Source organism: Macaca thibetana, chromosome 16, assembly GCF_024542745.1.
Source record: "Macaca thibetana thibetana isolate TM-01 chromosome 16, ASM2454274v1, whole genome shotgun sequence".
NCBI classification, from domain to species: domain Eukaryota; kingdom Metazoa; phylum Chordata; class Mammalia; order Primates; family Cercopithecidae; genus Macaca; species Macaca thibetana.
This window is the reverse complement of record NC_065593.1, coordinates 38,760,070-38,772,985: the sequence shown is the minus strand read 5'-3', so window position 1 is coordinate 38,772,985 and position 12,916 is coordinate 38,760,070. Positions and strand designations below refer to the sequence as shown.

At 37.2% G+C, this 12,916-nt stretch overlaps 1 protein-coding gene across 1 annotated transcript in view; it reads left to right on the top strand.

The window, feature by feature from the left end:
• The window catches only part of ANKFN1 (ankyrin repeat and fibronectin type III domain containing 1), a 536,065-nt gene that overhangs the window by 370,313 nt on the left and 152,836 nt on the right, over nt 1-12,916 (top strand). The window contains exons 5-6 of the mRNA XM_050764649.1: nt 7,969-8,170; nt 11,091-11,301. Coding sequence (XP_050620606.1) covers nt 7,969-8,170; nt 11,091-11,301 — 413 coding nt within the window. The remainder of the gene's footprint in view (nt 1-7,968; nt 8,171-11,090; nt 11,302-12,916) is intronic.

The following is a 12,916-nucleotide window of genomic DNA, read 5'->3' as shown; positions in this document are numbered from 1 at the left end:
TTTGAATACCCTTTCTTTCTTTCTCTTGCCTGATTGCCTTGGCCAGAACTTCCAGTGCTATGTTGAATAGGAGTAGTGAGAGAGGGCATCCTTTTCTTATGCCAGTTTTCAAGGGGAATGTTTCCAGCTTTTGCCCATTCAGTACAATGTTGGCTGTGGGTTTGTCATACATGGCTCTTATTATTTTGAGGTATGTTCCTTCAGCACCTAGTTTATCGAGAGTTGTTAACATGAAGAGATGTTGAATTTTATCAAGTCTTGTTTTCATCTATTGGGATAATCATGCGGCTTTTTTTCTTTCATCCTGTTTATGTGATAAATCACATTTATTGATTTGCATATGTTGAACCAACTTTGCATCCCAAGGATGAAGCCTACTTCATCGTGGTGGATAAGCTTTTTGATGTGCTCGTGGATTCAGTTTACCAGCATTTTGTTGAGGATTTTTGCATCAATGTTCATCAAGGACATTGGCCTAAAGTTTTCTTTTTTACTGTATCTCTGCCAGGTTTTGGTATCAGGGTGATGCTGGCCTCATAGCATCAGTTAGGGAAAAGTCCCTCCTTTGCAATTTTTTGGAATAGTTTCAGTAGGAATGATACCAACTCTTCTTTGTACATCTGGTAGAATTCAGCTGTGACTCCATCTGGCCCTGAGCTTTTTTTGGTTGGTAGGCTATTTATTACTGCATCAATTTCAGAACTCATTTATTGGCCTCTTCAATGATTCAATTTCTTCTTGGTTCAGTGTTGGGAGAGTGTATGTGACCAGGAATTTATCCATTTCTTCTAGATTTTCTGGTTTATGTGCATAGAGGTGTTTATCATATTCTCTGATAGTTGTTTGTATTTCTGTGGGGTCAGTGGTAATATCCCCCTTATCATTTCTGATTGTGTTTATTTGAATATTCTCTCTTTCCTTCTTTATTATTCTGGCTGATGGTTTATCTATTTTATTATTTTTTTCAAAAAACTTACTCCTGGATTAATTGATCTTTTGAATGGTTTTCCATGTCTCTGCTTCCTTAAGTTCAGCTCTGATTTTGGTTATTTCTTGTCTTCTGCTAGCTTTAGGATTTGTTTGTTCTTGGTTCCCTAGTTCTTTTTGTTGTGATGTTAGGTTGTTAACTTGAGATCTAACTTTTCGATGGGGGCACTAAGTGCTGTAAATTTCTGTCTTAACACTGCCTGAGCTGTGTCCCAGAGATTCTGGTACATTGTTTTTTTTGTTCTCATTAGTTTCAAAGAACTTCTTGATTTCTGCCTTAATTCAATTATTTACCCAAATGCCTTTCAGGAGCATGTTATTCAATTTCCATATAATTATATGGTTTTGAGTGAATCTCTTAGTCTTGAGTTCTAATTTGATTGCAACGTGGTCCAAGAGAGATTGATATGATTTCAGTTCTGCATTTGCTAAGGAGTGTTTTACTTCCGATCATGTGACCAATTTTAGAGTAAGTACCATGTGGCGATTAGAAAAATGTATATTCTGTTGTTTTGGTATGGAGAGTTCTACAGATATCTATCAGGTCCGTTTGTTCCAGTGTTGAGTTCAGGTCATCTTTGTTAATTTTCTGTCTTGATGATCTGTCTTATATTGTCAGTGGGGTGTTACAGTCTTCCACTGTTACTGTGTGGAAGTCAAAGTCTCTTTGAAGGTCTCTAAGAACTTGCTTTATGAATCTGAGTGCTCCTGTACTGGGTGCATGTATATTTGGGATAGTTAGACCTTCTTGCTGAATTGAACCCTTTACCATTATGTAATGTCCTTCTTGGTTTTTGTTGTTGTTGTGGTTGTTCTTTGTTGGTTTAAAGTCTGTTTTGCCAGAGACTAGGATTGCAACTTCTGCTTTTTTCTGTTTTCCATTTGTTTGGTAGCTTTTCCTCCATCCCTTTATTTTGAGTCTATATGTGTCATTGCTCAATGCTTTATCTTTCTTCATGTGGATTTGCATTACTATCTAGTGTCCTTTCATTTCAACCTGAAGGAGTCTTGTTTGTGTTTATTGTAGAGTGGGTATAATATCAAAATTTTTGTTTATCTGGCAGTATCTTAATTTCCTCTTTATTTTTGAAGTGTAGTTTTGTTGGGTAGAGAAATTCTTGACAGTCTTTTTTTGTTCATCACTTTGATTACATCGTACCACTTCCTTTTGGCCCCTATGATTTTTGGTGAAAATGTTAATCTTTTTGAGGATCCTTTGAATGTGATGAGTCTTTTCTCTCTTGCTATCTTTAACATTCTCTCTATGTCTTTGGTTTCTAATGGTTTGATTATGATGTATCTAGGTGTGGCTCTCTTTGAGTTTATTCTACTTAATATTCATTGAGCCTGTGGATGCATACTTAAATTGGGGGATATTTTGGCCATTATTTCTTCAAATAGCGTTTCTATACCTCTCTTCTTGTCCTGGGACTCCTTTTATTTGTATGTTGGTACACTTGACAGTGTTACAAGGATCTCTGCACTATTCACTTTTCTTCATATTTTTTTCACTCCTCACACTGGATGATCTCGATTGATCTGTCTTTATGTTTGCTGATTCTTTCCTCTGCCTGCTCAAATCAGCTGTTGAGTATATTTTTCATTTCAATTAACATGCTTTTAAATTTTAGAATCTCTATTTGGTTCTTGATTTGTTTCATAATTTCAATCTCTTTATTGTATTTTCTATTTGGCAAGACATCATTCTCATAATTTTCTTTGTTTCTTTGGATATGGTTTAGTTCTTTGAATGTATTTAAAATAGCTAATTTAAAAGTCTTTGTGTAGTAAGTCCAGCATTTAGGATTCTGCAGGAATCATTTCTATTGACTGCTTTATTTCCTCAGTATGGGACATAATTTTTGTTTCTGTGCATGGTTCACGCATAGTTTTCTTGAAAATTAAGCATTTTGTTAATGATGTAGCAACTCTGGTAGTCTTGTAAATTTATTTAAGTTCCTTGTAGATTCTGGACATTAGACCTTTGTCAGAGAGGCAGATTGCAAACATTTTCCCCCAATCTCTAGGTTGCCGCTTCACTCTGATGATAGTTTCTTTTACTGTGCAGAAGCTCTTTAGTTTGATTAGCTCCCATTTGTCAATTTTGGCTTTTTTTGCAATTGCTTTTGGTGTTTTAGTCATGAAGTCTTTTCCCATGCCTATGTCCTGAATGGTATTGCCTAGGTTTTCTTCTAGGGTGTTTTATGGTTTTGGGTTTCACATTTAAGTCTTTAATCCATCTTGAGTTAATTTTTGTATAAGATGTAATGAAGAGGTCCAGTTTTTGTTTTCTGCATATGGCTGGCCAGTTTCCCCAGCACTATTTACTAAATAGGGAATCCTTTCCACATTGCTTGTTTTTGTCAGGTTTGTTGAAAATCAGATGGTTGTGAATGTGTGGTGTTATTTCTGAGGTCTCTGTTCTGTTCCATCGTTCTATATATCTGTTTTGGTACCAGTACCATGCTGTTTTGGTTACTGTAGCCTTGTAGTATAGTTTGAAGTCAGACAGCATGATACCTCCAGCTTTGCTCCATTTGCTTAGGATTGTCTTGGCTATATGGGCTCTTTTTTGGTTCTAGATGAAATTTAAATAAGTTTTTTTGTAATTCTGCCAAGGAAGTCAATGGTAGCTTGATGGGACAGGTCACTGCTCTTACCATGAATGTAAACTGTTGGTTTCCAAGACTGCCACAGACCTGGAGAATATGGGAACAGGGCAAGTTAGAATGCCACAAAGCTTGCTGTTCTTACTAAATTCAGCCATTTTTCTTGAATAAAGACATCCTGGATTGCTGCAAGCCTTTGGTTAACTTCTCAGATCCTGAAAAAGTTAATTTTAGCCATTTTTCTATGGTTCTCTTTGCTTTTATAGAGAAAGGGACTTTTGGAGGTCCTTTCTCTACCATTCCCATTGACATATTATTTTTTTTTTATTTTCAATCTTTATGTGAAATGTTTATTTAGGTGTACCATTTGTAAATGGCTTTTTAGGAATTCTGGTCGGAGAGTCTTTGTCTTTTATTAGGAAAAATAAACTTTTGAATATGTTGTGAGCACAGATATAGTCAACCTATAGTTTTGGTTCTGGAATGGCAGGCCCAAATTCTGATATTGTTACCTACAGTCTCTGTGACTTTGGGCACCTTATTTAAATTCCCTGAGTTTATTTCATCATTTATGAAAAGATAATATTAGGACATTAACCTTATGACTTCATTTTACATTTTCTGTTTATTATGTTTTTTATTTTTTAATTTTTAAATTATTTTAGATTAATCTTTATTCTACCCTTCCCTCTAATAGTTTGAAGTTTCTACTTCCTATATCTGTTTTATTATATGTTACTATAAACAAACATATGGAAGTCTCTACTTGAGTACATAAAATTAATTTCAAGACATTATTTAAAACAAGCAATAAAACTATTTAAATTGTTATGATATATTTGGTGTCTCTATTTTGAGAAAAATACTTAACGTAATAATTTCTACTCTTTATTGAGTGGATACTATGCACAAAACAGAATAGGTACCTTTCATTTGTTGATTAATTTTCACAACTCTAGAAAAAAAGAGTTTTGATAAATGTCTTTTGATAAATGATGAAATAAACTCATAGAATTTAAATAAGATTCCCAAAGTCACATAGATTGTAGGTAACAATATCAAGATTCCAACTGGGTCTGCCAAATTCCAAAACTAAAGCTACACTGATTCTCAAATGCTTGTCTCTTTCCATAAGGGTAAAAATTTAAGAGTACAATTAGTTGGGAGGAGCATATTTGTAATAACGAATAACAAAAAGTTGTCTTTCTCACCATCTTATCTGACAAGATTTTAAATATAGAGTAGAAAAAGAAAACATAATGATAGATGAAGCTAAAAGAGTGGAAACAGCTACAGAATAGCCTGGAAGGAAGGGACAGCTGGGGGAGGATGAGAAGGAAGTCAGAGAGACAGAGAAAGTCAACCTATGTTGACTGAAGGGAACAGATGGGAGATGAGCAAAGACAAAAGGGGCCATGTGGGTAGGTGTCATCAGTTAGAGGGCAAGTAGCTGGAATTTGATCAATAGACAAGAATTTATTTACTGGACTTCTGGGCATTGTGGGAGATACAAAAGAATGTAGAGTTATTTGGGGAACAATAATGATGTAGAGAAAACAGATGGCTTGAACTGGGGCATTAATGCTGAAGGAAAAAGCTAGAGACAGAAGGCAGAAAGAAGGAGGTTAAGGCAATCCCCGTGTGAGCCAGCTTGCATATGAATCTGGAATTTTTGTGGGAATGGAAAAAAATAAGTGAGAGAAAACCCTCTATTTGCTATTGAATCAAAGGTAAAGGATTTGTAGATGGAAGAAAAAAGATGCCAAATCACCTCCCTTTCCATTTCTACTTTTGAGAAGGTTATTAAAGATTTATAAAAACATATACATACATATACATTACAGACAATGCATTGCATCATCCTTCCAAATGTAAATATGTCCATTTAGCTAAAACTGGGTAGGGCCTCCTGGACATCACTAAGACTGACTAAGTAGGACCACCTTAAAAGGATCTAGGAAGTATTTTTATCTCGAAGGAAATTGCAGACAAAACTTAAAAGGTGCCTCAGCAAAAGAAACTATCGTCAGAGTGAACAGACAACCTACAGAATGGGCAAAATATTTGCAAACTATGCATCTGAAAAGGTCTAATATCCAGCATCTACAAGGAACTTGAACAAATTTACAGGAAAAAATAACAACCCCATTAAAAAGTGGGCAAAAGACATGAACAGACTCTTCTCAAAAGAAAATACACATGTGGCCAATAAACATGCAAAGAAGCTCAACATCACTGATCATTAGATAAAATCCACAATGAGATACCATCTCACACCAGTCAGAATGGCTATTACTAAAAAGTCAAAAAACAACAGATTCTGGCCAGATTATGGAGAAAACAAAACACTTTTACACTGTTGGTGGGAGTGTAAATTAGTTCAACGATTGTGGAAGACAGCATGGCGATTCCTCAAATACCTAAAGCAGAAATATCATTTGACCCAGCAATCCCAATACTGGGTATACACCCAAAGGAATACAAACCGTTCTATTATAAAGATACATGTATGCATATGTTCACTGCAGCACTGTTCACAATAGCAAAGACACAGAATCAACCCAAATGCCCATCAATGATAGGCTGCATAAAGAAATATGGTTTATATACACCATGGAATACTATGTAGCCATAAAAAGAAATGAGATATGTTCTTTGTAGGGACATGGATGAAGCTGGAAGCCATTATCCTCAGCAAACTAATGCAGGAACAGAAAACCAAATATTACACGTTCTCACTTTTAAGTGGGAGCTGAATGATGAGAACACATGGACGCATGGTGAGGAACAACACATACTGGGTCCTGTCAGAGGTTGCGGGCTGGGAGGAGGGGGAGCATCAGCAAGAATAGCTAATGAATGCTGGGCTTAATACCTAGGTAAAGGGATAATCTGTGCAGCAAACCACCATAGCACGCATTTACCTATGTAACGAACCTACATATCCTGCACATGTAGCCATGAACTTAAAAGCTGGAAATCAAACAAAAAGAAAACAAACAAACAAACAAAAAGCCTGAGGACATTTAACAATGTAATGAAAATGAATCTCCATTTCTTAAAGTCAAAGTGAATCGAAGTTAGTTTGTGCTAGCAGACATGGAATCCAGTTCAAAGGCATGAAGATGAAATTAACTTTCTGGGTAGTGCTCTAGTATATTAAATATAATAGACTCTCGTATGTGCACTCATTCTCAATTATCTATTGAATGCCTACAACAACAAAAATATTTGATACTATGAGTCTTCCTATATACTAGGCTCCTAAATATTTAAAGTGATGGGAATTTACACTGATTTGATCTTTGTAAATTATATAAATGTACTAAATTATCACATATACCCCAAAATGTGTATATTTATTACGTACTAATTTTAAAAATTAAATTTAAAACATTTGAGGGGAAGTGGTGAGAAGGCAGTGACATGCTCCAGAGAGTGCTGGGCCCGGTGCATCAGAGGCTCTACCAGGGAGACACTTTGCACAGAATTGCCTTGACTAGTTATTTCATTCATTCCTTTGTTCATCCAATACATATACATATACACATGCCAGGAAGCCACAGCCTTGATAGCATCAAAATTTCAAGATCAACACCCAAAGTCATTGTGGGTGGCTTTTGAATGGCATGGCTGATCTGGAAACTGACTTCAGGTGTGACATTGGTGGGGACCTCGTTCGAGATTTCTGAAACAACAGTCAAGTACTAATTGAAGAATGCCAGTAGTGAGTGCTTTGGTGGACCCCATCCAGGGTATCTGAGGTGAGCAGGGATGGGCCTATGGGTACAAATTCCCCAAGCTTCTGAGTACTGGGATAGTTCACCAAACCTCAGATGGACAGAGGACAGATGCAAGTTAACTGCTACCTCAAGAGATTGGGGCTATGCAGAAGTTAACTTGTGTCTGTCCATCTGAGACAGAGCCACACTTTCTTATATACCCAGCAGACGCCAGCATCTAGGGGGATGTAAGTAGAAAACTCCCAGTTGTATATACCCAAGAGGAATTGAACAGACCCCCTAGGTTACAGAGAGACGCTTCTTCACTTGGGATAGAGAAGTAAAGACTTGAGTCGAGGTTCAATCATATATATGTCTGTATGTAAATGAATATGTTTATATAGTAAATGGAGGTTGTCATTTCATTCCTGCCACCAATTAGCTCTGTGGCCATGAATAAGCTGCTTTCTTCCCCTGGGTTTCAGCTTTCTCATTTAAAACATTAAAAAGTGGGGTCTGATCATCTCTAAGGTCCCTACCAGCTGTAATATTGTATTTGGATTCCAGATACTGACTGGAGATGATAAAATTATATGTCAACTTATAATTTGTGGTGTAAAAGATATAACATCAGACTTTCCTCTTCTTAGGAATTGTTGTGTGAAAATGACCCAACAAATGCAAAATTTACATCTCTGTCAGTCAAAAAAGCATAGTGCTCCCTCATCTCCCAACGCAGCCAAACGCCTGTACAGGAACCTCTCTGAGAAACTGAAGGGGAGCCACTCTTCCTTCGATGAGGCCTATTTTAGGACAAGAACTGATCGGCTGAGTCTCAGGAAGACCTCAGTGGTAACGAAACCATTCTTATTCTTGTGTCAATTTGATTTATTCAGTTATGTTTGGGTTTAAGTATATTCTAAGATGATTCACGTTTATTTCAGAAGTTGATGCTTGCAATTTTATAAATGCTGGAATAGTCAGGTAAGGCAGTAACTGCATGTATTAATGTTTTTAGACAAAGCCTGAGTGATTGTGAGCTGTTTCCCTTTCTTTTTGTTTCTTTTTCTTCTCCCTTAATTTTTATTTCACTACTACACCAAAAAATAAATAAACCCCAAAAACTAGCAGCTTGACAAATATGACGTTTCAGGTTAAATGGGCTTTCTGAGAGTTCAGTGTTCATTCAAATAATAATATTATTAGTGATTTCTTATGTATACCACACATTCTTTCCAAAGGCATTCAAAATAGAATCCAAAGAATATACATGTTTTATATGATAGACAAAGAAAGAGAGAGAAGAGGAAGGAAGGAAAGTAAAGGAAAAATGTAAAAAAAAGAAAAAAAAACACAAAACACAGACACACACACACACACACACACACAAAAACTAGGAAAAGAAAATATTGGATATAAGAATAAAAATAGATATATCAAAAAATCTAGGCAAATATAGTACCTGTACCTGAAATTTATCATTACATTCATCTCTGAGTTCCCAGAAAGTCAAAGCAGAAAAAGAAACGCAATTGGTTATAGCATCCCATCTGTTGATAGCTAAAAATGTCTCAGTCCATCAGGAGAAATGAATATTCACCTGCTCCTCAGTCTTCTGGACCTTGTAGATGTCATAGTGAGTTATGTAATAGAGAATGGCATAAATAGTGGAATTGATGATGTTACAGACATTCACATATAATAGTTTCTTAGAATGGCCCTCAGTAAAAGCTGAGAGCATAATATTAACATGCTCAGCAAGGGGATTTTTGCAGGGAGTAATGGCACCATTTGTTTGCTCTTAAAACAGAAATGAGTCCTAGCCTTTCCAGATAGAAGCATGCCAAAGTTTGCCAACAAAAGCTTGGAGGAGGAAATGACTTAAGAGTGAGAGTAAATATGGCACATGAGAAATTAGGAATACTAAGAGCCAAAAACAAATACATGACTGTGGATGGGGTGGCACTTTAACTTTGAACTCATTTGTTTTCTAATATGTTTTCTAATTTCAAACTCATCTTTTTGGAGGACTTGGCTGTGGTTAAATTGGGGCCTAAGCATCAGAGGCTCTTCAGTTTAGCAGATTGTGGATAAAACACTTTACCATTCAGCAGATTGTCTTGCAGCAAAGAAAACTGCATACCAAAATAGCTTTATTCCCTGGGTCCCCATTGTCAAAACAAGCATTTGCATAATAGCTTTGTATTTTCCTCAAATTTCAATTTTGTGTTATGTACTCAGCTAAAGCTGACCTGCAGCCTTTGATAGGGAGAATTGATTTTTAATGAGACTAAAAATAAAACCTGACCACCTGAACATTTGGTGACTGGAGATCTTCCACATGTTAATCAGGTGATCCCTATGCACGTCAAAACCAGTGGTATTTCAACTCTTTTAAAGACCAAGCAACTCTTGGTGAAGACACCAGATAGATGTGTAAATAATACGTGTGTTGGTCTTCTCCCACATGCTAAGAAATATGTACCTAAAAGAATTCTGGAGTTCTTCTCTTTTGTTTACTATTAATCCTTTGAAAGAACTTTTCAAAGGAACCATATTTTCTTAAGTGATTTTTTTCTGTAAGTGAACTGTATTCTATAAATATTCAGCTCTAGTCCCATGAGGCCCAAAACCAATTTGCCATCCAGTCACTGAAACCCTCCCTGAACACTAACACTCGGACCCCTCATCTTAGGGCTCAGAAACTATCAGCCAGCAGGCAGCGTGGAGCTAGTAGATATTTGGAAATACAGAAGTAACATGTAATATGTATATTTTAAGAAGATTATTCTTGTATCAGTATAGAGTGAGAACTGGGGGAGCCCAAGACTAGCAGCAGGCAGGTCATTGCCATGGTCCAGACAAGAGATGACAATGTAGAGGCTGGGGATGGGGAGGGAGGGAGTGAGTTTGAGGAAAAACAGAGCAAGTGTACTGTCAATTCCAAGCTAGCCATAACGGCTACCTTAACATTATATATGCCAGCATTTCTCAAACTGTGCTCTGTAGAACACCATTCCAGGAACAGTCAAAGCAAATGCAATAAAATACATGTTAAAATTATTAAAGACCCTGAGGAAGCCTACAGGGAAATAATGGGGTACACTTGGTTTAATTTAATGTTTATCAAATTGATTTGACCACATGCTATTTTCTTCATAGAACATCTCTTAATTATTTTTTTTTTCCATGAGATGGAGTCTCCCTCTGTTGCCCAGACTGGAGTTCAGTGGCACAATCTCAGCTGACTGCAATCTCTGCCTCCTGGGTTCAAGTGATTCTCCTGCCTCAGCCTCTGGAGTAGCTGGGATTACAGGCACCCAACACCACATTCGGCTAATTTTTGTATTTTTAGTAGAGATGGGGTTTTGCTATGTTGGCTAGGCAGGTTTCAAGCTCCTCGCCTCAAGTGATCTGCCCACTTCGGCCTCCCAGAGTTCTGGGATTACAGGGGTGAGGCACCATGCCCAGCCAAATGAACTATTGGAGTACTTTTCAGAAGACTGGTTTGGGGAAAGCTGAGGTTTGCTCTTATCTACAGCCTAGCCAGGCTATCCTGTATTCTCTCAGTGCATCTATTCAATATCCATTAGAAATGATGGAGGGGAAGTCCAACGGAGTGTTTACTTTGGAGACCTTGAGATAAATTGTAGTTATACCACTTAAAAGTGGACATGCAGTCCCTGAAACAGTCTCTAAATTTCAAAAGAGCTAAGCTACAAAGACACACTGGTTTAAGAAATTTTGTTAATCTACCTTTGCTCCTCTCTAGAATTTCCAGGGCAATGAAGCCATGTTTGAGGCAGTCGAACAGCAGGACATGGATGCTGTGCAGATCCTCCTGTGTCAGTATACACCAGAAGAACTTGACCTTAACACACCTAACAGCGAGGGCTTGACACCCCTGGATATTGCCATCATGACCAACAATGTGCCCATTGCGAGGATTCTTCTGAGGACAGGGGCCCAAGAAAGTCCACACTGTAAGTAACCTGAGAATAAACACATGTACTGGTAAAGACAGATTCCAGCCTTATGCCACCAAAATAGCCATTGCTGACTTTCAGAGCAGGAATGATTGACTAAGCATAGACTCTGATAGCCCTTGGATGTTTTCATGGACTTTTCATGCAAATAGTGACAGCACTTATTGGTCTAAGCATCAAGTTCCTTTCTAAATAGAATATGCTGAGTGGTGAAAAGGAAGCCCCAAAGAACTTCTAAGAATTTTATCACGAGCTTTAAATTATGTGAGATACTCCAAGTAAGGATACAGAATAGGAGATATACATAGAAGAATGAGCATTTGCGTGTTTCTATTTTGTATCCACAGTCAATGCGGTGGCTTCATTCATTCATTCATTCAATAAACACCGAGTGCGGGACACTGTTCTAGGTGCTAGGAATGTAACAGCAAACAAGACAAAAATCCTTATTCTCACAGAAATTACATGCTTGTTGGGAAGACTTCCAATGAGCAAGTAAATAGATAAAATACAAACTCAAATAGTGATGAATGCTATGAAAAAAAATAAAATGGATGAGTGGCTAGAGATTGATAGGGAAGGGACTATTTTAAACCCATCGCCCTGAAATGAGTTGGTACCCATTGACCAATCTCTCACAATCCCAACCCCTCAGCTGTCGGTAATCACTGTAATTTCTGCTTCTATGATATCAACTTTTAAAAAAATTCCACATATAAGTGAGATCATGGCATGTTTATCTTTCTTTGCTTGGCTTATATAGCATATTCTTGATCTATTCATCTGTTGATAGACACTTAAGTTGATTCCACATCTTAGCTATTGTGAATAGTGCCATAATAAACATGGGGATGCATATATCTCTTCAACATACTGATTTCATTTCCTTTGGATATATACCCAGTAGTGGGATTGCTGCATTGCATGGTAGTTCTATTTTTAATTTTGACAATTAGATAGGAGGAATGTCTGCTGTTTACTGCACAGTAGGGTGATGTTGGAATGGTTAACAGTTAGGTATTGTATATTACAGAGCAGCTAGAAGAGAGGCTTTTGAATGTTCTCACCACAAAGAAATGATAAATGCGTGAGGTGATGGATACACTAAATACCCTAATTTAATGATTATACAACATAAATGTATATGAAAACATCAAGTTGTACCCGATAAATATGGGCAGTTACAATATGTCAATTAAAAAATGAATACATAAATAGGGTTGGGCAAGAAAAGCCTCTCCGATGTGGTAATATTTGAGTTGAATTCTAGATGATATGAAGGAATGAGCTATGAGAAGACGTGGGGGTCAGAGTCTCAGCAGAGTGAATGGCAAATAGAAAGATGCTGAGGAAGGCAGGAATAAGACTGACATATTGGAAGAACAAAAAAAGTCAATGGGGCCAAAGCAAAGTAGCAAGAGGGAGAATGATGACTGAGGGAGAAGTCACAGGGACCAGATTACGCAGGACCCTGAGGCCATGGTCAGTGTTCAACTTGAATTTTGGCGAGTACGATGGGAAGGCAATGGAGCAATTTAGGAAGATAAATGACATATTCTGATTTACATTAGAAGATCACTAGAGTGCTCTATGGAAAAGAGACAGTGGCGAG